We start from the raw sequence: 26,390 nt of genomic DNA, 5'->3' as shown, positions 1-26,390 counted from the left end.
CCCGGGGAGGGGCGGGAGCGCGCTCCCCGTCCCCGCGCGGCCGCAGAGGGGAGAAGCGGCGGCGGAGCGGCGCCGGGGCTGTTGTTTACCAGCGCTGACTGCGGCGGGCGGAGGCGGCCAGCGGGGAGGAGGAGGAGGAGGAAGAGGAGGAGGAGGAAGAGGAGGAGGAGGAGGGAGGGGTGCAGACAGCCAGACAGACAGCCAGACGCGGCGGCACAGCGCTGCGAGCGCATTAATTGGGAGGAGCAGCGGAGCCTCCCCCCGGCATCCCGTTCTCCCCCCCCCCTCCATCTCCGTATCCCCCCCCCAGGGCATCGCAGCCCCTCCGCACCCAGCTCCTGCGCTCTGACCTTCAGCGAACCGCGCCGCCTCGCCCCGCGGCGCGCCCCCGTGCGCGCCCCCGCGCCTTCCCCCGGCCCCCTGCCCGCGGCTGGGCAGCGTTAGGGGGGTGGGGGGGGAGGTTTGCGGCGTGCGCACACCCAGAGGAGGAGGGAAAAAGGGAGGGGGGGAGGGAAAAAGGAGGAAAAAAAAAGGAAAAAAAAAAAAGAAAAAAGGAAAAAAGAAAGGAAAAAAGGAAAAAAGAAAGGAAAAAAAAGGAAAATAAAGAAAGGGAAAAAAGGGGAGAAAAAGCGGAAAATAAGGGGAAAAAAAAAAGGAAAAAGGGGGAAAAAAAAGCGCAGGGAGTACGCCCGGGCCGGGTGCTCTCTGTTGTTGTTGTTGTTGTCGTCGTCGCCGTCGCCGCCCGGCCCCCCCCGCCCGCCCGCCCCCCGCCCGCCCCCGGCGCGATGGCAGGGCGGCCCGCGGGGCGGCGAGCCGGAGAGCGGCGGGGGCAGGAGGCGGGGTGCTGAGCCGCTCCGCTCCGCTCGCCGCCGCTTTGTGTGCGAGGGCGGCCGGGGGCTGCCTTGCCTTAATTATTATTATATATTTTTTTTTTCCCTTGTGTTTTTTATTTTTTATTTCTGGGGGGAGAGCGAAGGAGCCCTGCGGCAGCGGCGCCGAGGAGAGGAAGAGGAGGAGTAGGGGGAAGCCTTTTTAATTCATTTTCCTCCCCGATTCCGCATTTCTGCAGCCAGCCGGACTTGTGTGGCGGTGCTGTTGTGTGTGTGTGTGCGTGTGCGTGTGCGGGGGGGGGTGGGTGGGGGGTGGCTGCGTGTTGCTTTTTTTTCTTTCTTTTTTTTAAATTTTAATTTTTTTCCACCCCTCCGCCGGGCCGCGGGGATCCCACCAGGGCACCCCCCCCCCCCCCACTCCCTTTCGTCGCGGAGACCCCGGGGCCGCCGCTGTTGTTTTGTAACCGGCTTGTCTGGGGCACCCCCCCCCCCCCCCCGTCTGTTTTCGGTGTGTGTGTGTGTGTGTGGCTGCTGCTGTTGCTGCTGCTGCTGCCTCCGTGTGCGGTGTCGGAAAATGGAGGTTGAAGATGCAGAGCGCCGGCCCCGCCGCGCCTCCCGCCCGCCGCTCCCCTGCACGACGAGCGGCCGCGGCCAGCGCTGAGGGGAACCGGCCCCGGAGCCCCCCGGCCCCGGAGCCTTCAGCCTCGGAGCCCCCCGGAGCCCCCGGCCCCGGAGCCCCCAGCCCGGACAGCGGCGCCCCGGGGCTCCCCCCGTGCCCCCTCCTCGTCGCCCTCAGCGCCCCGCGGAGCCTCCGGAAGATCAACACCACCCCGGGACCTCGCCGCCCTCCGCTCCGAGAGGGGCTCCTCGCTTCTCGTTTTTTTATTTTTTTGCCTTGTTTGTTTTCCATTTCTTGAGGCAACGTGGATTTATTTATCCTGCCCCGCTGCTCGCCCCCCTTTTGGCTCCTTCGTTATTTTTAGAGAACGAGGAGGGGGGGGGTGAGGGTGGCGGGGTGGGGGGTGGGGGGGAGCGAACAATTTGGGACTTTATTTTTTTTAAAAGAATTTTCGGAAAGGGGGATTTTGTCCAATTAAAAAAAGAGGAATGAAGTCTGGCGCTGGAGGAGGGTCCCTCGCCGTCTTCTGGGGGTTTCTGCTCGTCCTCGCCGCGCTTGGTCTGGGGCCGACAAATGGGGAAAGTGAGTATGGGGCTGGGGGGGGGCCGGGGGGCCGGTGGTGTGCGAGGGGCTGGGGGCGGACGTGGGGGGACCGGGGTGTGTGTGTGAGGGGCCATGGGGGGCTGGGGGGGCCGCGTGAGGGGCTATGGGGGGCGTGTGAGGGGCTGGGGTGGGTGAAGGCGTCGGTGAGGGGCCGGGGGCTGCGTGCGAGGGGCCGCGCCGTTGTGTGAGGGGCTCCGGCTGGGGGGGCTCGGCTGCGAGGGGCTCCCGCTCCCTTCCCTCAGCCGTTTCGCCCCAGCTCCTCGGGCACGGCCAACGACCCGGGGCTTGGCTTCTCCCTCCCGTCCCTGCCGCAGCCCCTGGCCCGGGGGAGCTCCGGTGCCCCCCAGCCCGGCCCCGGCAGCGCGGTGCTGGGCCCGGCGGGGCTGCGAGCTGCGTAGTAAACACAGGCGGGCGGGGAAGGGCTGCGCCTGCCTTTCCCACATGGAAGGAGCTTGAGCTTTGTCAAGAGCGAGAGTAACCTGCCGCGGCGGGTGAGGAATTCCTGGAAGAATTCCTGGCCGTGCCTCTCCTCGCCGCTGCTGAGGAGGGCTCTCGCCCCTTAGTGTGGGGTTACGGCGGTCTGGAAGTCGCAGCCCGGCTGGCTTTGGTTTCTCGCTTTTATAGCACGTTTGCAGCTCGATGCATCGCGGCTCCAGAGCCCCCCGCTTCGTTTCCCCGCTCTCCAAAGCCGCCGAGGTTGTGGCGTGCCCGTGGGGTGCAAAGGGAGAGGGGTCCTGTGGGCCCTGAGGCTCTGACCATCGCTGTGCAGGGCTCACGGTGGGTTTGGGGCTCCCCACGCACGGAGTGGGCCTCCCCAAGGTTTTCTGGACCATCTCTCTGCAGGCAGGGAGATGGGAAGCGTGCCCTGGAGCCCAACCATTTTAAGAGCTGCTCCATCTCCTTCAGCGCCTCTCTCCGTCTGCAGAGGCAGGGTTGGTGCTTTTCCTGCGTCTGGATGCTTTAATTCTTCCGCTGTGTGTTTTTCGGCGTGTTCTTCGAGCTGTTCTTGTGTGCCTCGCTCGCACAAAAGATAGGCGTTGATGGAAGGGAGAGATCAATTTTCTCCATTTTAAGCGTAAGGGTAAAGAATGTGGGAGCTGCAGAGGCTTTGCTAAAAGTAGTAGTTTCAGGATGAAAAGAGAAGCAAGTTCTTTGGATGCACTGACAAGGAGGCTAAAAAAACCTCAGTGTTTGAGCAAGAAGCGCATAGATGGAGCCTGTAACGTGTGTTGAGTAATACTGTGTTTCATTAGGCAGCGAATGCCAATTAACTCCTTGCAAATTAAGGCCCAGCTTAGGCTTTCGCGTTGTGGTGGCAGGGCCAGCTCGGGCTGGAGAGCTGCAGTCCTACTTCCACGCGTTGAACTTGTTGGCCAGGGCTGTTTTCAAGAGGGAAGATTAATGTTTGGGTTTGAAAACAAAACCCTAGTGCCCTTCTTCAGGGAAGGGCTTGAAAAGGATCGGGTAGCACGGAGAAAGCAGGAGAGGAGGAGGAGGTCTGGTGTGCCGGTAAACTGCTCGGATGTGCGCTTACGGGGGTTTTCTTACCTGGCCCAGAACACCTTCAAATAAACACGTTTGCCCAACTCTTGCAATAAAGTGAGGCAGAAATGGTAGGTTGGGATATCAGCTTCCAGTCCACTCAAGTGTTTGCAGTTACCGTTCAGCTAAAATGACCCAGTTAAGAACCTCCCAAATGAAATATCTCCTTCTTCTGATCTAGGCATTTAAATATGGGGAGATATGCTGAAAAACTTGTCTTAGCTGAATACTGCCTCTAATCGATCGTCTTTGTAGTTTACAGTTTAATAGCCTTTGTTTTCACGAGTTATTGCTGAAAGAATTTTGCTGTTAGGGGGAAAAATGATCTCCAGAGCAGATGTTTTGCATCTCTTCATATTCTTCTCTCTCCCCACAATAGTGGAAGGAAGATTAATCTTAATTTTTATTTGTTTTTCATATATACTGTGTCATAGCTAAAAGGCACTTCCATTTTCGGTCAAACAAGCAAGGCATTCCTAAATAGGAATACAAAGGAGTTACAACAGGAGGGGGGAAGCCCATCTCTTTAATGCTAAATTATATAAAATCTGCTCATGGTTAAATGACAGAAAACTCTTGAAAATGCAGGTAGCCTCAGTGGTAAGCTTCTGGTTCAAAACCGGTTGTTAAAAAGCGCTAAGAATTTGCTGAGGTTTTTGTTAGAACAGCACAAAAATAAAAACAAAAAGGCCCTTCAGCGCGGTGAAGTGTGTGCCGGTGTAACAGGGCATTTGGTGTGCTGCTGGAGACCGCCTCTTCAGCCCACCCCTGGGATGAAGCAGCTGAACCTCGGAGTTTGCTGCCTTTTGTACCTTAAGCACGATGGGGTTTGGGTTTTCTGTCCCACGTAGCGTACGTGTGTAAAGGGAGTGCCTGGAAGGGAGTGGGTTAAGCATGTGGAGTGAGCTGTTTTGGGTAACACCGTGCTTCAGACTGATAGGTACCCTGATGGATCTGCTCGTCTTAGCCATGAGCGTTTGCTTGCGTATCCAGGCTGTATTTCACATTCCCGATGTTAACAAGCGGTAGCTCGTGTTGTATGTTCAATCCCTCTCCCAGGTTGCTTAGAAAAAGCCCTCCTGACCTCCCGAGTGCCAGCATTGCACACACCTCGCTTTCACATCAGCGTTTTCACAGACACCTAGTGGTTAGCGAATGCTGGCAAATGGGAGTTGGTTAATCCCTTCTGTAATTGAGGTTGCAAATAGAAACGCCAGAGCGCCGAAGGAACCGGTGCCACCGGCGGGAGGAGAGCCGTCGGTGTCTCCGACGATCCGAGGCCGCGGACGGGACGGCGGCGCTTGGCTTGCGCTGCTCGAGGCGCTGCTTTGCAGGCGTTTCGGTACCAGAACTGGAGCAAAGGCTCGTGTGACTCAGAAACCAGCGGGTTAGGAAACGGCAGCGACTTAGCCCGTGTCGGGCAAAAGGCCTTGAGAACATGAGGAAGCGGAGGGCTGGGTGTGGAAGGAGGGAACCCATCACACGTTGCATCGCCGAGCCGGCCCCAGGAGAGCGATGCTCCTCGCGTGTTAGAAGTGAGGCAAGGAAGGGCACGTGGAGAGCAGGATGGCTCCGTTAGTTTTACTTCAGCACAACAGCAGGCGTGATTTGTTGGCTTTCCTAAGGAGATCTCCCATATTTGATAAATCACTGCGTTAATTTCAGTTAGGTTTTCCCTGGTCAGTTTTTCCTTCAAACTAAGCCTGGTGTATATGTAAAACCCAACTCCAGTGACACTGTTGTCTTCATCTGGAAATGCATGCGTGAATCTAGTGGTGAGGAATTTCCGTGTAACGATTTCTGAATCTGTCTTAATTGGTAAATAATTAATCTGTGCCAGTATACGTTACCTTGGGAAAAGTTGTTTCAAATCATGTTGAGTTCTCTGCTAGTCTGGCACTTGCTAAGGAAATCTCGGAGGAGATTTTCACATGGGTGTGAGTTGTGAGCTGCCACTGACTGTGTCGTGGAGAAGTTTGCTGATGGTCCTGAACCTCCAGAGAGGAATAATGTGCACAGCAAACCTGGTGTTGGCTCTGTGATCCTGCATAGAAACAACTTGCCTACCTCACCATCATCTGTGATGGTCGTAAAGTTCATAACTTACAAAATGTACTGGATTAAATTACTTAAAAAAAAAAAAAAAGATGGTTTCCCTGGAATGGTTATAGTGAAATTAATGAATTTTATCAAGATTATTTTCCTTTTCTTTTTTTTTTTGAAAAGGTGGTAACTGAAAAGCAATGGTAGCTCTGGAAAGTGTTCTCTGAACTTTGGTTTATGAAAAAGAAAAAAAAAATCTCTAAAATTCAAAAAAGGATTTATTTACAGCTTTCACGTTTGGAAATGTGATGTTCTTCTGAAGCAGCAGCTGTTTTCATGTATGTATGTGTGCCTGTGCATAGGAGTGGGTAACTTGCAGTTCTCAGGTATCATGCATGTTGCTTAAGTTTACTCAAACTGCAGCTTTTTTTTTTTTGTTTAAAATTATCTTGAGGTTCTCGTAATTAGAGTTGTTGCAGATAGGTAGCTTCACTTCATTTCAGGTTTTTCTGGCAAAGCGGAGCTTTGAAGGTTTATGGGCTTAGGAGGTGATGGAGCTCTTCAGAGCTCTGCTTTCAGAAAGGCTTTGGGAGCGCAGTGATGTGTTTGAAAGGTAGAACTACTGTTCTGGTATTTTGATATATTTGACGTATAATTTTTCTATCACTGTAAATTGTATAGACAGCTCCTTTGTGTAGGTTAGTTGGATTAGTGTTTATGATTTATGAAAACCACTTTAAAAATAAGAGTTTGAAAATTGTTGTATTGTACAAAACCAGAACTCAACAAGCAGTAGTTGATGAAGACACATTTGTGGTTGTTAGCCAGCCTGTCTTTTTTTTTTTTCCCTCTTAGCCAAGTCATGACAGGTACAATCTGGACTGATTTCTGTAGTACTATATTTGTCTTTTTTTGTGTCCAGAACTGTCTGAGGACAGGCAAGTGATTAGCAACATACAATGTTCATTCACATATTTCTGCGCTCTGCAAACAGAGCCGTACCTATCCCTCAAAGTAAAAAATGGGCTCTGCTGCCTTTGTGCAGGGCTTGTAGCTTTTGCTAACGGAGTTTGGTGGCAGTTCGGCTTATCCATTAATTACCGAGATGCATTCCTGCAAAACGGGTGTTAGCGTGGTGGTGGATTGTAAAGGTTTAACTTGCGTTTATCATTAAAAGTTTTTCGTTTTAACCTTTGCAAATGCCAAGTATACACAGCTCCTTTAGGATTTCTTTCAAGGCACTGATTAACTTATTAAATGGGGGTAGTGGCTGTCGTGTTTTTTAAGACAAGATGATTTAAAATTTGCTGAAAAGCAGAATTGACAAGGAATATTATTACTGTATTTAACAGTTCAATTTGCATCTGACTCGTGTATTTTCATATAGTATTGTTTTATTTGTTTTGAAGTATCCAGACTCGCACGTTATCTACAACTTTTTTTCCTTTCTTTGTGAACTTGGTGGTGTGAGCAGAGGTAGGCTTCTCTGTTTCGGTGACTCCACAGATGGTTTTTCAAGGTGACCGTGTTCCTTGACCTACCCAGCTAGACGAGATCTCACCCCCAATGGAGGAGGAAGATTGTTCCTCTAAATCCACTTAAAAATATTTTGGTAGAACAGCAAGCGTGTGCTTTCGTAGCAACACCAAGTTATTTTAATAACAATTTGGAGGAAAAAAAAAAGGTTCACATTAAAATTGTCACTGAAGAGAAGCAGTAACCAGGTAGAGCTTTCAGAACTTACTCTGTGCTGTGGACTTCGGGGAAAAAAAGAAGTGTACATCATACAAATAAAAGAATTCTTAAGCAGGAAATTGGTGCTCTGTACTTGTGTGTGCTTTGCTGCAATGGTATACAAACTAGGTATGTGTCGTGCTTTTGTGGGAGATCTTGTTGATAAGTAGTTAGTAGGTGAAGGTGGTTTTTGGGCAAGTCCAGTGATGCAAGGAGTTCATTTCCTATGCGCTGCCAGCAAAGCGCGAGTTATTGAAATAGCTCCGTGACCAGTCAGGGAGAGCGTTATCTGCAGACCTGTTATTGGTGCCATTACACGCTGTAAAGATAGCGCTGTTTGCTTGGAAGTGTGAGCATCAGCTCTGGTCAAAACACTTTCTCCTAGCAGGTGGGCTTTTTGGGGAGCTCTTGGCTGCGCATCCCTCCTCGCCGTGGAGGGGAGCGGTGTCAAAATGGGGCAGGGATATGCAGAAAATGTCGGAGCCCCTAATGATAGAGGCAAACTCTACATGCTGTGTGGTGTGTGGTTTTTTTTTCTTTGCTGCTGCAGCAGATCGGGTGGCGGATCGCTTTCGCTGATTGTTTCCAGGAGCTTTGTAGTTTTTCCTTCGATATGAACGATTCTCGAATTAGTGCTCTGCTCACTTAAGCTGGCGGCTTGCACAACAGTTTTCAAATAGCAGAGGGTTTGATTGGAGGAAGTAAGGATGAATTTTGTGACGTTCATGAAATGAATGCACGCCGAAGCAGTCGGAGATGCCTTGTACTCTCTCAGAGTGCAGCCTGTCTGAATGAAAGGCACTGCACCTACTGCTAAGTTTATAAACTCGGTTTATACAGATTACTTTTTAAATTATTCATGATGCTACATTACAAGTATATCTGACAGGTTTAAAATAAACGACGCGATGGTAAGAGGGAGCATGCATAAATTAGAGCTGGGATAATATGCTGTTTGAAGCATCTCCTCCATTTGTTCCTGCTGGAACAGAGCAGGTAACTGCAGCTGAGCGTGAGTCTCAAGTAAAGTACATCATCATCCTCAGCTGGCGTTGCAGTGGCGGTTCTTTAAGACAGATGAGATGAAGCGGCAGGGAGTGCCCAGGTGCTCAGGGTGTGTTTAGTTGTGTACGCTTTTCTCCTGAAACGTGGAGAGTGTTTACGGGAGGAAGCTTCAGTAAGCACAGCTGCTCAAAGGGTCTGCCGGTGGCTGTGTGAGGTAAGGTAGGGTAGGGTCACATCGTGTTATTTTAGCTGCTCCTTCTTGGTAGAGCTGCTCTGGTTGGTGCGAGGTGCTCTGGCAGGGTGCTAGGAGGCTTTCCCTGATGCCTGGTGGGATGCTGCCTCTGGTTTGCTTTGGGTCGTGGCACGTGGCTTCAGGTCTCCCTAACACGTAAGCACAGGAGAACTTTGCAAGACTTGAATTTAGAGAAGGTTATTGGTGGGCGAAGAGGATCCTTGATCTCTTTGGATGTGAAAACAGCTTCTCCAAATGTACCTTGAAATAACGCTGGTTCTCTGAGTTAGTGGACAGGCAGCTCATTATTTTTGAGACGTGAGCTCCTGACGTTGTTTATGGCAGTAAAATGATGCGTGATAGAACAACCTTCAGAAAATCATCGGAGGTTTTCCTGGACGTGGAGGGTCTTATGGGGACTGATAGTTCACATCTTCAGTCTTGAGCAGGTACAGTATTTTGGAGCGAAGCCTGGTGACAGCTGCTCCTGGAAACAAACTTCTAAGAGAAGTGGCTTGGACATCGATAGGGCTTTATTCCTGGATCTCACCGGCGTGCTTTCCTCGTTATTTACACGGGCTCCAGCTTAGCGTTTTCTCCACATTTTCACAGTCGGTCCTTGTACAAACAGTACGTGTTGCTTCCCTGCAGCCCTTGTCACCTCCCTTGGGTCCTTCTTACAAGAGGCTGTGCGGGGAGAGGCGTAACAGGAGCAGGCACGGCGCTGACGGAGCTGCTCTGCTCTTGGTGGCGTAACGTGGTGTGGGCTGTGGTGTCGGGGCTGGCATCGTGCTGCAAACACCTTGCTTGCCGTCCTTTAGCTGAAGACCAGCGGTAAGAGACGTGCTGCAGGTGACGATGGAATGAGCTGTGTGTGTGAAGGGTCTGCAGAGCTGCTGGGATGGAGGGGGAGCCCGCTGGAATCGCGACGGTGCCTGGCTGCCACGACAGGGGATTTTTAGCTGCTTCTCTCCAGTTGTTCTGTGTCCCCAGCAGGTGGAAGCAGCTTGTGGCTGCGTTGGCTGTCGTTACCGGCATCGTTCAGTTTGTTGTGGCTGCAGCGGTGGTGGCTTCGTGTGTGTGTTTTGGAGATGGATGTACGTTTTATCGGTCCCCTGCACAAATGCCACGTCTCCTGGGAAGCAAAGAGGGATTGAACGCCCGGCTGTGCTAGGAGATGCGTGTGAGGTGCTGTAAATGTGCTTGTGCTCCCTTTTCTTGCACCCGAGAGGTACTGCGACTGGGGGAAGTCGGCTCGCAAACCTGGAGAACATCAGACTGCTCGTGTGGGGGAAGATGCCAAAGGGTCTGTCAGTCCTGTTCACGTGCCTTGGACCCAGAGCTTGTTTTCGCAGGTTTTATCAGTATTCCCTTCGTGCTGTCAGTGGCTACACCCGTGATGGAGGTCAGCTGTGCAGTTGTCACTGTACGAAGCAGCAAAAATGGGTTTTAAGGAGAGCACTTTTTTGAGGTTCGGCTTGAGCCTACGTGGATCTGAAGTCTGGGAGTGACTGAGGGATTTGCTTTCTGTTTTGTTTCGGTGTGTGTGCTAATAAAATGTATGAATTTTTGTCAGGTTAGAGTAGGCTGCCTATGCAGACGAGTATTTCCATTGAAATTGTGCCTTAGCAAATGGCATGTTCTGTGTATTTAATACTTGCAGTGGGCCGTGGGAGTCCCTTTCCAAACTTGAGCTTCTACGTGCCCGGGTGGGTTGTGGTTCCGAAATGTGGCCGGCATTACCAGCGAACGAACAAAAGTCCTTTCAAGTTGGTTCAGTTGTTATCCTACAGAAATAAGGCACAGCGAGAAACGCGCTTGAGTGCGTGTGTGCGCTCAGGCAGCGATTCTGGCCTTCAGCAGAAACACATGTGAAACGGACATCTGTTTTTACGTGGTTTGTGTTTTGTGCATCTCTTTTGGTAGTTCATTGTTTAAATAAACATGTTGCATTAGCCATAAGGCTTTGGTGCCAAATGCCCACTGATGAGATGTATTAGGGTTTTGTCGTTCCCAGGCCATACTGAGAAACAACAGCTTTACAATTCAACACATTTGAGGAAGATTACGAAAAGAATTTGGGGTGGATTGCAATCAGCACTTCAAAAGCAATTGCTTTGGAGTAACTCCCCTTTAACACTGCACAGCGCCCATGGAAAAACACTGTCATCTTAACAGATGCAGTGTTATTTTGGAGATTCCACTGTATAAATACATGGACTGTGGTTAAATTGTGATGGCAACAGATGCAATCTCTGTTCTCAATTCTTTCATCTCCTTAATATTTAAAAATACTCCACAAAGCGAAAAACATCAAGGCTGAAAATACACTTCGTGTGAAATTGTTGGGGCTGGGCCTTTTGGGCCTTGCTTCGTTTCGGATGGGTCATTGGAAATTAGGCTCGGGCAGAGGAACTGCTCACCTCTGCGAGGGAGTCCTGCAAGTGCTGCTGCTGAGGGCTCGTGTAGGCTTCGTGTGGTTGGAATTCCTCAGCAGTGCTTAAGAAAACGTCAGCAAGATTGAAGTCGGAGTGGGGTGACCTGGCGAAAACGTATTTCCGGTATTTTTCCTCAAAGAAAGTGATAGTATGAAGACAGCAATCACATATTCCTTTGGCTAAGCCAAGAGCGTCTGAGGATTTTTGCGGTGTTTGTGCAGTCGATATCAGTGACTTTATTTTTAAATTTGTCCGTAATACATCGCGCTGTCGGAGGGCGAGAGGGCTGGAATGTGGGCATCAAATGTTGTATCGTAATGCTGCACAGTTGTGTTCGCATTTGTTTTTCTTTCCGGATTTGGTTTTGTTTAAGTACTGTTTTGACAAGTATAAATCAGGAGCGAGGGTGTTGGCTTCTTGTCCTTTGTGAGCAGCAAATAACATAACAAGATGTTGTTGTTATTGGTGCAGTCGCCTCTGTCCATCCACTAGTTGGGTGGAAAAGCCTTAAGTTAAATACCATAACTGGCTTTTAAAAAGGGATTGGATGGGTTTGTAAGCAATAACATTGGTAGTCATTCATGCATGCTAAAATAGGGAGCAACCACATCTCGTGCCTCAGAAGCTGATGGTGTGCAAGGAATGGGAAGAAATTGTGTTCCTCCTCTAAGTGCTTGCGTTTCCCTCCCTGTTTGTAAAATGCGGAGCAATGCCGGCCCTGAGGGCAGCCAAAGGGCCGTGTTTAAGAGCCCTGCTGTGCTGTGGGGTGCTTGGTGCACCTCAGTAAGCCCCAGGTCTTCACAGGAGGCTGTGAAGGTGACCTTGTGTCAAGCCAAGTTTTGTCAAGGGTGCGAGGCGTGTGTCCATCACATAGCCGGGCACCGTGCGGGACCGGAGGGGCTGCGTTCCCTCCGAGGGGGCCGTTGGTACGTGGGTGGAAGTCTCTGCCTTAGTTTGGGGGTCTGGCATCACAGCCCACCCTCTTGCAGGAACAGACATGGTCGCGGGCAAAGGCAGGGGCTTCATACCAAGGTGGGAGCGTGTCCAAATGCAGGGACGGCAGCGGTGCCGTCCAGCCGCGCTCAACATAGCGGAGTAACTTCAGTGTTATGGACCTGAAAGCAACTCTAACGCTTCCACCGGGCACCGCAGCTCTGTAACTTCTGGACCTGGTGCGAACGTTGGCAATTTAGGTCCAATTTGTCATTCAAAGTTTATTACTTCCTTAGTGCGAAGGCCTCAGAGCACTACTAGTGCGTTACCGTGTTTTCTTTGTTGAGGTGGTGTGCGTGATTTTCCTAGTGACTTGAAACAGCAGGCTGGAAGAGCTTGCTTTAAATACACTGTTTTAATCTCATTTTGCGTATTTTCTAGTTGGAATTTTTCTTGATTGACAGCCGTTAGAACACCTCAATTTGCAAATATGACCTTTGTGGAGAAAAAATAGGTATTTTTTGCCAGTAAATAACATTTGTTGTTTCTGTGTGTTCATATAAACAAGTAATTTCGATACCTTTCCTCAGATCCTTAATTTTCGCACCTTTAAATGCCAGAATGGTAGATGGTGCATTTTCTGGTAGATTACTTCTCATTTGTGTTACTTCCCTGTTTGGACGGAAAATGGAATTGTAATTAAAATGGGGAAGAGTTTTGAGACTTAATTAAAACTCAGTGTGGTGGACAGGCATGATTTAAAAATAAAATCAATGGAATAGTTTCTCGCTGTCCTTTGAAAGTTAAGAGCTAATAGATTTTGCCCACTGACTGTTTGACAGGTTTCTACACAGGGGTCAGCTATTTTTAAAATTTGGAATGAATTCCTTCCTTCCTTATTGAACGGAACCGTTTGAGTGAATTGAAATGAGGCACTTGCACAAATAGTTGTTGAACTTGAAAGCTCTCGTACCGTTCAATGAGGGGTGGCTCCAAGAGAGCACTGAGCAGTGAATTCACCAGTCCAAACGTTTTTGTGTAAATTACATGCTTACTATTTTTGTTCTATTTAAATTACAGTAGGCATTTGCCCTAATATATGCTGTTATAATTTCATGTTAGATTTGTAATTAAGTTTATTTTTAGAAGAATGCATTTAAGTGGTTTATATGAAATGATTTTCTATTTTTGTAAATGAAATAATTGGCTTTTATTGACTTTTAATTTCATGCAAATGGCTTTTTTGGCTTGGCGGTTATGTAAGCAGAAAGAAATCTAATGATTTGAGAGTATTCTCGTAACGGGAAGAATAGAAGACGGGCTGTCGCAGCTAGGGCACTGGTAGGCAGAGTTAACTCCTGTTTAGGCGTGTTTAACTCAAGGGCGCAGTACAGTGGGTTCATGCAGTAAATCTTCGTGATTGATTTTTTTTTTTTTTTGTGGTTAGGCTAAGCAAACCAAATTGTCACTGCATTTGGGAACTGGCTGGGGGATAAGAGACACAGTCGTAGCGGGGCGGTTTCTCGGGAAGCCAGGAGATGTAGCTGGGACGAGTCTGGTGGACCAGGGAGTGTTAATTGTGTGCAAGCCAGCTCCGCTATTTTAAATTTGGCCTCGCTATCACATCTCTGCACAGATGAATCTGGAGGCTAAGGGGAGCTGGATGATGAGTCACGATTGAGTTAGCAAAATCCCAATTGATCTCCATTTCCTGTTGATTCCAAAATTACTGGAGTGTGAAAGCTGAGAGTGACTGATGACTTCTTGGAGGGGAGTTTGAGGGTGGAATGTGGAAGTGACTCTCTGCAAAGTAATTCAATGCTGCCCTGGGTGTTGGTAGAAAAATGTTGATAGTGAGAGCAGGTGTGCGTGAGATGGGAGGCTTTGAATGAAGCGGGGTGCTGCGGCCAGCCCCCTTACCTAGGAGTGGGTCAGCAAGGTGCGTGGTGGGATGGGGAGAGGTTTTGGGAGTGGCTGCTGGAAGAAACTTACAGGTGAACCTTGTCGGTAGCCTTCTCCGTCCTGGAAGTGCTTCTGATCGCCCCGTGTTTCTGTCCCTGAGCTCAGGAGCTGTTGCCTTGAAGTCCCTTTGCTCCCTGGTACCAGGGCTGTGTAATTCTCTTGCTCCTTTGCAGCGTGACTGCAAAATGCCCATGGGACCGCACAGCCTCGGCCAACAGGCTCTACGGATGGCGATTTTGGGATGGAGAAAATGTTACATATCCCCGTTATTTTTTGTGATTATCTCTTGATGAATCCTTGACCTTGTCGTTACGCAGCGTTGTTCTTTTCTTGCGGTGAAATGGGATTAATGCTATTTTGGGAGATACTAATTAGAAACGTTGTTGTAGCACGTGTAGGTAAGGATTTTTATTTGTTTTATTCTCAAACTTCGTGTTAGCAAAACATTTGTTTGTTATTAACATAACTTAATAGTTCCTGGACTCTGCCTGCATTGCAAATGTGAAAGTAAATTCTGCTGAAGGGGGAAGAAATTAAAGGGAGGATTTATACAGTTCTGAGTTAGGTTTGGAAACAACCTGTAAGGCAGCCTTGAAGTGATTCACGAGGAGGAAGCAGGTTAGTTACCTGGAGGAATAAGAGGAGACGTGAGGTAGGGCTGTCCCTTCTTTTCTGTTTATTGCTTCCCTCACAAAATTGCAGTTTTGCAGGCTTTTTGTAAAGTGGTAGTTTGGAAGGCAAAAGAGCAGCCTGCGTTCTGTTTTGTGGCTATTCAGATGACTTCTGAGCCACTGAAGCTTGCCATTGACGTGCACGTTGATACGCTGCCTTAAAACAGGAGGAAAAACATACTTTTTCTTGGAAAGCCTGTACAAGCTTTTTCCTATGTTGTCATATCTAGGATTGCAGAAAGCTGAGAAGGGGGGGAAGAGCGGTGGCTGTTCTTGCTGTCTGAGAGCAGCTTGCTTTTTACATGCATAAACAGAGCAGGAAAAAAAAAAATCTCCCAGATTTCGGACCTGCTAGGTGTGTGCTTTCCGCGTTCAGAGCAGCTGGTTCAGGTGGTCTGGCTCCTGCCAGGGAACAGCTGGAGAACCAAATTACTCTGAGAGGGTGTCAAGAGCTTCCCTCTAGAAAAAGTTGAAACGCCGAGTTGGGTGGTTGAAATGTGGTGAAGCACGGAAAGGGCGCTAGTTTTCAGAGCAGTCTGACTGTTTCTTCAGGGTGTAGTGAATTCACAAGTAACAGGCACACTTAAAAGGCACGTCCCAGTCTTAATGAGAGGTGGTTTTAATGAGAGTTGTGGAGCTGCAAGGGGGCTTTATTAGCAGTGAGCACTGCAGTTCCCCAAACCGTTGCTTGCAGAGAATCTGCGAATACTTCCAGCTATACCACGTCACCTTATGCCTTGTCACGTACCATCTGTGTTGCAATGTGCTGTAATAAAAGCACTTTGTTAAACCAATTAAATGCATGATATTTTCATAATACTGTATTTTGGGAAATCAGTATGGCCATTTTTCCTTTGAAACGGCAAGAAGGCCGTTGTGCTGAGACAGCAGAGCACTTTAGAGGGTGGTGCTTTGTATCCTCTCAAGTAATGTGCTTTTTTTTTTTTTAAACAGCAGGATGTTCCCCTGTAAGTCAGATGCCTTAGGTGTTTTTGTGATGTGCACCCAAGAAGAGCAAGGGAGAGGATGTCAGAGGAGCAGACAGGTTTTAATGCTTTGTAGAAAAAGAAAACCTGCAGCCCAGTCCTCCCCTGCTTTCGTGGAAGTGCTGGTAAGGGCCACCTTAGCACTGGCCACGCTGTGTTTGTTTGGTTTAGACAAACTAAATAACTAAAAGAACGTCTTGTCCCTTCGGGAGAAGGTAACGCATAGCCTGCTGAAATACTCCAGAGAATAAGGGATGTAATTAACCCGTTTCTCTTTAGCTTGGTTAAGTTTCAGAAGGTAGCGCAGCGTGTTTAAAACATCTGAAATTGCTTATTTACCAGTTCACTGAAGTAAGGATTTTTCAAGTGGATTGTATGAAGATCAAACCTCTTCCTTTTCCCATTGCCTTTCTCTTCTTCACCATTTCTTGGTCTGCATCTTCCAAACTAGTAATAGGCCTAATGCTGATTGACGTTATGATTATTATTATTTTTAAAGCTTGAAAGCAGCCATTGAGGAGAACAGTGTCCATTTCCTGTCACACTTGCTCAAGGCTACAGAGAGCAGATCGTGGAAGTTTAGGCACTTGTTCAGGCTTTTCAGAGGAATTATGAAAGATGCTTTGCTTTTAATGCAGTGAAGGAAGGGCAGCGACTTGAAAGGACTGATAGCACAAGCAGGACTTGGCCCATTGCATGAACAAAACCTCTTGCCGCGATCCTGAAGATACACAATACTTCACATTTACTTTAGATTGCCTCTTTTTCTGTTTTCTTTTCTCCTTTTCCTGCACAAGTTGTTTCAGTTGGGATTTTTGGATTAATTTGGCTAGGAATGTCTAAACATGACTTGGGTTGGAAAGGAGATGGTTCAGGCTTTGGCAGCGTAACTGCAGCAGCTCCCCTCCAGCGCGTGGAAGTTCCGTTCTGATTCATCTCTGCTGCTTTTCATTTTCCTCTTCGGTTTGACTTAACTTTAGGTATCCGAATTGAGGTTAAAGCAGGACTCTTCAGTGGTGTTTACCCAATATTATCCTCTTGTGCTGTCTGTACCAAATGAAAAGTCTGTTTGCAGCTGTGCCTCGGCCGAGGTGCCGGATAGCTGTGGGCTTTTGCAAAGGTGCTGGGCGGGACTGGAGCAGCTGGGACAAAACGTGCCTGGCTTTAGTGCCGTCAGCCCTCAGGCAAGGGTGCACAAGAGCGCTGTGGCCGTTTGGAGGTGAGTCCCTGTTTTGGGGGAGAAGAGAGGGAGGAGGAAAGGGAAGGAGGAGAGGGTTGAGGATGGGGACGAGCCTGCTCTTGGTACCCACACAGACACCAGATGTGATTCTTGCTGTGGTGCTGCCCAGCACATCTATCACTGCAGGACTCCCGTTTTTTGGGTGGTTGCCTTTTCCAGAACGGTCTAGAAAATTTGGCATTAGTGCCTGCCTATGACCTTTCACAGATCTGGGGGTGGTGTGTAAATTCACGCCTGTCTGTTCCCTAAATTGCTGGTTAACTGTGGAGGAAAGAAGGGGACTGATTCCTGGTTTCTGAAGCTGAATGAAGCTGGCATATGGTAAAGCAAAGCACGGTCCGCTCAGATATGTTTTCTTAACATGGAACCAACTAGCCTTGCACAAATAGAGTGGTTTTCTTTCACAACACGAGAGGCCAGTAGAGCTGTCAGACAAGTGAGGCGAGGCCAAGGACCGTCCGTCAGCTGTGCTCTCCAAGTGATTTTTGCCTTCAAGCGAGCTGTCACGGGCAGTCGGAAAAGAGTTGTTCTCTTTTCTTCCGGTGCAGATCCTTTTTACCTACACTGTGTTTTTTTTTGGTAACGATAGGCAGAAAACTTTTGGGGATTGCTGCAGTGACACGTCCTTTGCAGTGGGGATGAGATTGTTCCTTTACCTTGTAGGACCGGCGGCTGGTTTTGCTGTGGCATTCCTCTGTAGAATTGGTTAAAGATGTTTAGTTCTAAGTAAATATATTACTCATCTTTTGGTTTAGCAAAAGTACAAAGTGAATTTAAAAATGTAGTGACAAATCAGCATTTAGTAGTTAGCCAATCCCAGTAAACTTAAAAGCAAGAAACCCTCACTGAAGTATAAGCGCAAAATGAAATAGCTAAGTTTTATTTCGTGTCAGAGTATCGTGTTTATGTATGTACTCAGCGGTGGAATCACGTAGGTAAGAGCTAGTCCTCTGTTCTGTTCTTTCAGTTGTTTTTTTGTCTCCTTGACTTTATGCATCTCTTCCTTCTGGCTCACGTTTCTTCTGCTTTCTTACGTCACTTTCTTCATGACCAGAACAAATAGAGAAACAATAGCAGGGAGCTAGCACAACTCGGCGTAAGGATATGTTCTCCAGCTGTATCTTTGGCTATGAGCGTGTTGTGTATACAAGGTACAGGGTGAAAAAAATAACCACAAAGACAATCTTTGAGCCTCCAGATCTCCATCTCAAGCAAGTTTGGCCTTGATTTGCCTTCTGGAACGGGCGTGTGCAGCTGCAGATCCCGGTGGAGGGAGGCGCCTGAAGTTGGCGTGTTCAAGCCTCCAGCAGGCTTGCTGATGCTGTTTGGTTCAGCTTTAAGTCCTGTCTCCCGTGACCTCCTGCAGCGCTTCCTTCCAACGCTTTTCTCCTCTCACCGAGTTTTGGCTCGGAAAGGGAGCAGAATAGATGATCACTGGTGATGGTTTGCTGAGTGAAGCGTGCCACGGCTGTATTTCTCTAACCCACTTTGAGCCTGTCTTTTCTCATGGGTGGGTTGCTCAGAAAGGCATTAGGGCAAGCTTTTGCATCCCGGCTTCTGTAGCTGGGAAATCCCAGGCTCCTCCTGCCGGAGGATGAATAATAATTCTTCTACTTCCTCTGCCATTCCTACCCTCTTCTAACAATATTTTAGCATCTTTGTGACAGTAAGTGCGGTTGCCAAGCAAAGGAACTGTACAATTAGACCGATTACATGCCTAAATCATTCTGTTAGCCAGAATTATAACATCGTGCATTATCCGCTGTGCCTATGGGCAGTATCTAAAGCTGTGTGTAGGGCTGGAAATCCACTGTCTTGGGCAGTAAAAAACGCAAAACTGAAATGTCACCTGGAATTTAAATGTGTGTGTGAACAAGTGGCGGAGTACACCTGAATTGGCACTTGTTTAACAATCCCCTCAGTGTTTTACAGGGAAGATCGGCTCATTGTTGAGCAGAAGATCTGTATAGATACTGTGACAATTCTGGATCTAAGGTGGGAAACGGTTCTTTATCTTCAGAGGAATGAAAACTCAAGCTTCTGGTAGCTGACTGTCTCAGAGGGCACTGCTTTTCTGTACTAAACCGTGTTTACTGGGTTACTTCTCACCTCTGTGCATTGAGGGAGCTTTCTTTGTGGCCAGAGGCGCTTTGACTGGTATCACAGTGTTCCTGCTCTTGGGATGCCTCTGGGACAATAAATACCCTGTGTGAATGCTGCTGTTCGGTGCCCAGAGCACTTCCTGGACAGGCTCTGTGTGATACTGAAAGCAAGTCAGAAGCACCCAACTGTCCAGAGAAGTGAATTCACGTGGGGACTCCTACTGTTACAGCTCCCTTGGTTTGTATTTGTCTTAAATTTTGTTCTGGTGCAGCAGTTCTCAGTTGATAAGCCCTGAACTCGTCACGTCGCCTCTGGTGCCAACTCGCGTGTTTCACCTTGTGTTTGGAGAGGAAGGTTCTTTTTCCAACCTAGTTAGCTCATGGCTGGAAAGCCCCACAGCACTTGCATATATGTAATTTAATACTTTTAAAGCCCTTTTTTTGGGGGGTGTGAGTTGGTCATATTTTAACTGCCTGGAGAAAACAGGTTGCAGCACGACCAATGTGATCTTCAGCTGTGTGTCTGCCATGTGAAGGGAGGGATGGGAGGGCTCCCTGTTCATTAAGGGACGTTTGGTAGCACTGTTGTTTTTTTTTTTGTTGTTGTTTTGTTTTTCTGTGCAATTAATTGCTTCTTTAAACTGTCTTGAGTCTCTGTTTAAGTGGAAATTTGGGATTAGTGGAAGTTTCGGTTCAGTTTGTTAAAACAGAAACAACTACTGTGGAAGGTCAGAGAATGTAGGATTTCTTTGCTTTGCTCTGAGAAAGTAGGAGAGATTGTTAGCATAGGATAATAGTCACATCTTACATATTGTTAAGAGTAATTACATCAGCTTTCTGTTTTTTCTGTGGATTTCTGTGTAGCTAAGTAAAACTTGCTGATGTTTCTTTATTAAGTCCTTTTGCTGATCGTTAGAAGATGAATGCATTTATCTACTATGGTATAGTAGTGTTTTGGCAATTTGCTTCTAATGAAGTCTAAACAATCCGGCCTTGCTGGCCACTCAGTTTTCAGAAAAGAAAAAAAATAAGTCGCAGTAAACTTGACGGAGAAGCCAGTCTCCTAGATTAGTGCGGGATGGCAGCTCGGCAGGCAGTGAACAGCGAAGTGGAGTCCCTAAGTGTGAGTTACTGAGCCCAGCCACATGATGATTTTTCATTCTGGGAGAATTGGCTGCTTATCCCTGCATCCTAAGTGTACATCCCATAGGTTTCTGTCAGCCAGTTGCTGAGTCACTTGGATGCGTAGACAACTGTTCCAAAAATAAATAAATAAATTCATGCACACAATTATTTTTTAAAGGTGGAGAAGAACAGTCCCCAGGAGAGACAATTTTTGTTAAGCTCTATTGTCATCACAGATTGTGAAACATAAATTCAGTGTTATAAACAGCTTGTAATTCTAGTCTTCCATTTCTGCTTTAGCAGGCATTAGGCTGAAGCTACTGGCATAGAGTTTAAACATTATTACCCCAGTAAAAAAAAGAAAAAGAAGTTTTATGCTCATAGTTATTGATCATAACGTGCCACCTACTCACTTCTGTGTTACATTTCTTCTGTAGAATGTCATGCTTTTATTTCGTGGTGCTGTCAGAAAAGTGATTCTGCAGGGCAAGAGGAGTGCAGAGGTTTGATGCCAGTCTTTCTAATGAGGATGAAGCTCGTCTTTTGTAATTTAGGCTTTACCTGCTTTCTTTTGTAGAGTTTTTCTTTGTTTGACTTGGACAATTTTCTTTTAAGCTGGCCAGCATGACCATATTGTGAGCCTGAAGTGCTGCAGTGTAGTTTTTGGAATTACTCTGTAACTGTGTTCAGCTGGTGCTTCTAACATCGTTCACTCACCTGTAATACACAGAAATGCCTCACGAAGGATTGGAGTGTTAGCTCTGACCATAACACTCCAACAGTGGCTCTTGGTGTCTGACGCATTCTGGGTGCTAATGGGTGAGGGACTTGTAGATTTGATCTTTGTTAGCTTTTTTTTTTTTCCTCTTTTATTGAGAGGCAGAATCTTGCAGGCATTTTGTAACCTGGGAACTACAGATTACCGAGTTAAAGATGTGGTGCATGTTGGACTTGGTTTGATCGTCGGGGATTCAAGTGTTACCGTGCAAGCTCAGCCACTTAATTGTTTTTAGCCCTGCAATACCTTCTTCCCTTTTTGCCCTGTGAACCCATGAGGACAAACAAAAATCCATGCCAAGTGAGCCACTTACGGTCTGCTATTGCAGTCGCAGGAGCTAACAGATGTGGCTTCAGAGGAACCCCTGAGGGATGTGCTGGGTCAGTGCAGTCTTGGTGAGAGAGGATTAATTTGGGGATGACTTTGTCATGAAGATGCTTTCATGTGAGCTAGGCTAAATCTAGAGCTACTTGCTCTGGTGAGCCGTGTAGAGAAGACATCAATCAGTATTATTATAGGGATTCAGTTCATTCTGTTGGCTCTGTTTTTGTGGAGCTGCTGTTCCTGTTGACATTCAAAGTAAAATGTTGGCAGGGAGAAAGTCAGTGAGATGAGGGACAGAAATGTGATTTATTCTGATTTTTTTTTTTGTATACACTTATGGGGAAGTTGGAGGAAGTTCATGGAAAGCAGCAATGCCAGAGATATCTTTAGCCAATGACAGCTGAAATTGCAAGAGCAAAAAGGCAGAGCCAGTCTGAGTTTGTGATGTGGGTTGTAGTCCTTCTGTGTGTTGTTTTTGTCAGTGTTTTGTTCTGGTCAGCTCGGTAACACAATGGCCCTTGGGTTGGGAATATATAGTTAGTAGAGTGGTAAAAGAGAAAATTAAAATAGAATGTGTGTTCTTCTAGAGACTATGGGAGATGACCAGAACATGTGTGGTGAAGGGGAATCCAGTCTGTCTTGGGTTACGTAGACTAAATTTGATTTGCCCCTTGCAAGACCACTTTTTCCTTCCAAACCTAGGAGAGAGGACTCCTGTAAAATAGCATTGGGAGTGACGAGGGACCCAGGGTAAACTAATGATCACAGACCATATTTCCCAGAAATGACAGGTTACATTGCAGTATAATCGCCAGTCCCTTGAGAGTTGAGAAGATTGTTGTGGTCTAGCTTTGTCCTCCAAAGCTTGACTTTTAATTAAATGAACAAAAAGCCGGGCCTTAGATGTGTAAACAAGAACACTCTCAAGACTTGCATTCAAATGGAAACAGTTGTTTTTTGTTTGGGTTTGAGCATTCCCTTTCATGTTTTGCAAGCCAAAGATGGCAGCGCTGCACGGGTGCTAGAAACACAGAATTTTAATTTCAGCTGTGGACTTGCTTAGCAAAAGCTAAACTGGTGGATGTTTCATGGCATGTGGAGTGCCTTTTATCTTTCTTTTTTCCACAGTGCAGAGAGGAAATCAGAAAAGCTTGGTAAACCTTGAGTGGTTGATGTAGCGAATTCAGTGAAGAGGTGCAGAAGTTCAGTGGCTTGGGAGATGGCTCAAATCATGGGGCAGAGGTTTAGTTCCTTCCCTGTTACCAGTTCTGACATCCCAAGAGGTAACACAGCAGCTGGCTTTCCTGGGAAGAGAGCAAGTGATTGATGTGACACGTACAAGATAGGTGAGCTTAGAGAGTACAGAAATTTTGTGGGAGGTTGTGTAAGTACATTAAAGACACTAAAATATATATTTCATTCATAGTGTCACTACGAAGGCAAAAACCAAGAGCGTAGTGGGTGGTGGAAGCCTGTGTTAATATAAAGTGTCATAAGAAATCGCTCCAACCACTGATTTCTGTGAGCTCCATGTTTAATTTCTTCTTTGCGTAGTAGTATGCAATTAAAGAGTCCTTACGTTTCTGGAGTAATTTTTTTTCCTGTGTCTGCATATAGTACAGCTGTGCTGAAGCCTTTCAGAGGCTTGAAGGCAAATCGTTGTCGCCAATGAGCTCCTTCTCAGCCTTACCTGGCCTTACAAATCCTGGAGTGAAACTACAGGGCTGAACTCCGCTTAGGACCAGACTGTGGGCTGCAGTGTTAGCCTGCTCAGAGATGGCCAAATCAGTTCATTTGTTTTTGTTCTTTAGGGCTGTATGACAGTTCTGATGGATTTCTTAAAGCAAGCATAATAGAGAGCAGTAAGAACAAAGAGAGGGGTTAAGATCAAGTTTTACTTCTCCCTGTTTGTAATCTGTATGGGCGTAATGTTTTCAGACTCTTTACTCTCCATTTCCAGTGATGTGTCCTTTTGCTTCCCTTCTGAACAATTACAGTTCTTTAGGAAAGAGGCTCCTTTTAAATCTGCTGAAGGGCTTTATTGTATGTTTAGTACCTTTTTTGTAACCTGATTCGAGTCAGTTTTTCAAGTAACCTGGAGGCCGGGATGCTGCCACCAGCTGAAGTAGTTGTTTAACCCTCAAGTGCCTGCAAGATCTTTTTTGTCACTGTTTTTTTTTTTTTTTTGCGGTGTGCCAGACAGCCCCTCTATTGAGTTAATCCAATATATAGTAAACATGTCAATATGCAGACCATTATGCATTATGCAGATCTGAATCCATCCGGTACAATAAGCGCCTTCTTTGTTGTTATGAAAGAGACTGTAATGGGGGAGATGCGTGCCTTGAAAAGGACACTGTATGCTGTGGATCTGGGATGAGCACTGCTGGACCGCAGCCACATTCAGTAGCTGCTTTGGACACTTTTTAAAATATTTTTTTTATGAAGACCTGCCACAGATTTAAACAACAGGATGAAAAGGAAGTGGCTCTGTAGGGAGTAAACAACAACACTGTTCGGAAGAGGTGTTGATCTCCCTGCGAGGCCCGCGGCTCTACGCTGACATTACTGAAGGATGACGTGGTCGAGCCTCTGAGGAGAGTTGGGGAGAGCGGCGTCGCTGCCTTCAGCCACCACAACTCGAGCAGGAGCAGGCCGAGGAGGAGCAGGAGCTGGCCGGGAGAGCTGGCCTCGCTGCAGCGCTCCAGGGGAGCTGCTACTGGCAGAGGGAGGCTTTCCTTTGGTAGCTGTGGTGGGAGCGAGCTGTCCTGCCAAACATCACCGAGCTGGGGTTGTTTTTTCTGTTAGGCCCTGTAGGTCTCTCTTTGTGTAAGAAATCGTCCAGCGCTGATGGTCATGTACCGTACTTGTTAGCGCTGTGCAGAATTTCAGGGCAGTGAGGAGTTGAGCAACTAAGTGCCCTCCATTTAAAATAAATAAATAACAAAGTAAACAGATCCATAAAATAATCAAAACAAATAAACAAAACCCACTTTTGAACCTTGTGGATTGCGGATACCCTCAGGATGGGTGTTAACACCCCTCGGGCAGGAAGAAAATAGGAAATTGGAACAACTTCCATGTCTCCAGTGCTTTCTTTCAGCGATCAGCATAATGGGATATGTCGTTGTTTTTCTTGTTTTCATATTTAATGGAAAAGCTGAAGGTATCCAGGCTCCTTACTTAAAGTAAAGCTTTGCACCCCCACTCTGAAACAAAGGAGGCCATTTTCACAAAGAGGCAAAACAACGGGAGTTCACAGCTTGCTTTGGTAGCACACCACGGGCACACGCAACAGGAGAAAGGTGAGCAGGAGCTCGGCTCAGGGTCAGAAGGCAGATGTTAAGGGCAGGCCCCCTGTCCTGGTTCTCCTGTCAGAAGCAAGTGTGGCCTCGCAGGTGAGTGCTGTGAGGGCCTGACCCAGCTGGAGCAGGCCCAGGCTGCAGGGCCCATCGGCTCGCCGTGGGGTTGTGCTGCCTCGGCCGGCCCTGGTCTGGTGGTGAGCTGTGTGGGGACGGTTGTTTGTTGGGCTTTTGCCTGGTTTGGAGGCTGCTGAGGCCATTCAGTGTAGTGCAGGCTACCAGCAATGCCCAAAAAACCAGAAGGCACCAGGCAAGGCCTAAAATGTGAAGAAAAGTGGGTTTTGTTTTTTTTCTTTTTCAAGAAGAAAACACTTTAAATTTTTGGTTATTTAGAACTCTTAAATGGATTAATTTGGAGCAATATCAAATCTGGAAGCAAGAGCTTGTCTTTGGTTCAAAGAACTACACCGTGATGAAATGTTTGCAGGTTTCTTGTGGGAAACGAACCCTTAGAGTGAATGCGTGTGAGCTGGGGATCCTGCCTCTGACACCTCCATGTCAGTAACAAATTAGTTGTTGTGAATATACGTAGGGCTGTGACAGAAGATGTAGCAAGTGGGAGTTGCAGCAGGCTTTGTGTTGATTTGTCTTTTGCAGCGTGCTGTTTTGCAAAAAAAAAAAAAAAAAAAAAAGTGGTTCCTCCAAACCGCTGCGGGGCAGCAGGCGAGCGCTTCCGGGAGTGGTTGATGTGAAATAACGAGCGGAGGTGTAAGAAGAGCAAAGCCATGGAGCACATGGTTCTTTGGTGGTGGGTGAGGATTAAATAGCACGTGTTCCTCAAGGTGACGAGGTTGATGTCCAGGTCAAAATGTATGTCTGATCAAAATGAACATTAGCAAGTCATAGCAGAGGTTGAAAAGAAACTGCTAGGTTGAGCTCTTTGTAGTTTATTGGCCCCCTTTGGTTTCATGATCAGGTGTAGATTTGTCCTGTGACTAGGAACGGGCTGTAGGTCCTCAGAAGGACTGTGGCTTGAAGCAGGTTTTTGTGCTACCTTTGGAAGTTCCCATGCAGTATGTCGCTGGGATGCTCTCAGAAAAAAGGAACCCAAGTTTGGTGGTAGGTGAAGGTGGGTACTTCTGGGCTAAAGCCTTACTACCAGATAGGTGTTTGTGTTTGTCTGGTAAAGGATGTATTGCTTCTCTTCATTGTTCTATTGTATTTTGGAGGTTATCTTTTAAACAAATACATAAGTATTTCTTTAAGGAAGTAATCTCCCACTTACAATTAGGTTTGGTTTAAAATAAATCTGAGACAAGGTAGGTAGTTCAAGGAAAGGCTGGGAAGTCTGCAAACAGCTGAATGAAAACAGCATGAACCTGATGTGGTCATTGTCCTGGTGCTGATACTGTCCTGGTCCTGATACCTGAGACTCATGGCAGGGTAAAAACAGATACTGCATTTTTATTTTTCTGTTAGTGAGCAAAATAAATACATAATAGTGAATTTCCAGTTGGGAACAGAACACAAAGCAAAGACGAGTTACACTGGTCATATTTAAAAAAACAATATAAGCAGGAATATTGAAAACTCTTAGATGGAAAATAAATACTCTAAAGAGCATTTTAGGTGCTTTTCAGTCTGACAGGTCAGTTTATATTGTAAGTCTGCATACTCTTTCTCTAAAATGGGATCCAAAGAAAACACAGCACTGCCAAATGGAAATTGTAGTAGACTTTGAGCTCTGATTAATTTGTTTTTCATATAATCCCTTTCAGGGCAGGGAGAAAAACGTGAGAAAAAGATGATGCATTGTGGTATAATTAACTTCTGTAAACAGCGTAAACTTTGAAAGAATTAAAAAACAAACAGACAAACAAAAAAAACACAACACTGCTTTAGTTGGAACTGTTTTTTTCCG

The 26,390-nt window shown here is 47.0% G+C and overlaps 1 protein-coding gene across 2 annotated transcripts in view; it reads left to right on the top strand.

The window, feature by feature from the left end:
• Positions 1 to 1,344: 1,344 nt before the first annotated feature.
• IGF1R (insulin like growth factor 1 receptor) overlaps positions 1,345 to 26,390 on the top strand; it is a 180,797-nt gene continuing 155,751 nt past the window's right edge. Inside the window, exon 1 of one of the 2 annotated variants that reach the window (XM_035554764.1) lies at positions 1,345 to 2,031. In XM_035554764.1, coding sequence (XP_035410657.1) covers positions 1,938 to 2,031 — 94 coding nt within the window. In that variant the 5' untranslated portion in view covers positions 1,345 to 1,937. The remainder of the gene's footprint in view (positions 2,032 to 26,390) is intronic. The other variant, XM_035554765.2, reaches the window with a different exon arrangement.

Source organism: Cygnus atratus, chromosome 11 (assembly GCF_013377495.2).
Source record: "Cygnus atratus isolate AKBS03 ecotype Queensland, Australia chromosome 11, CAtr_DNAZoo_HiC_assembly, whole genome shotgun sequence".
Taxonomy (NCBI): Eukaryota; Metazoa; Chordata; class Aves; order Anseriformes; family Anatidae; genus Cygnus; species Cygnus atratus.
Note: the sequence above shows the minus strand (reverse complement) of the source record. Positions and strands in the feature narration are given on the sequence as shown.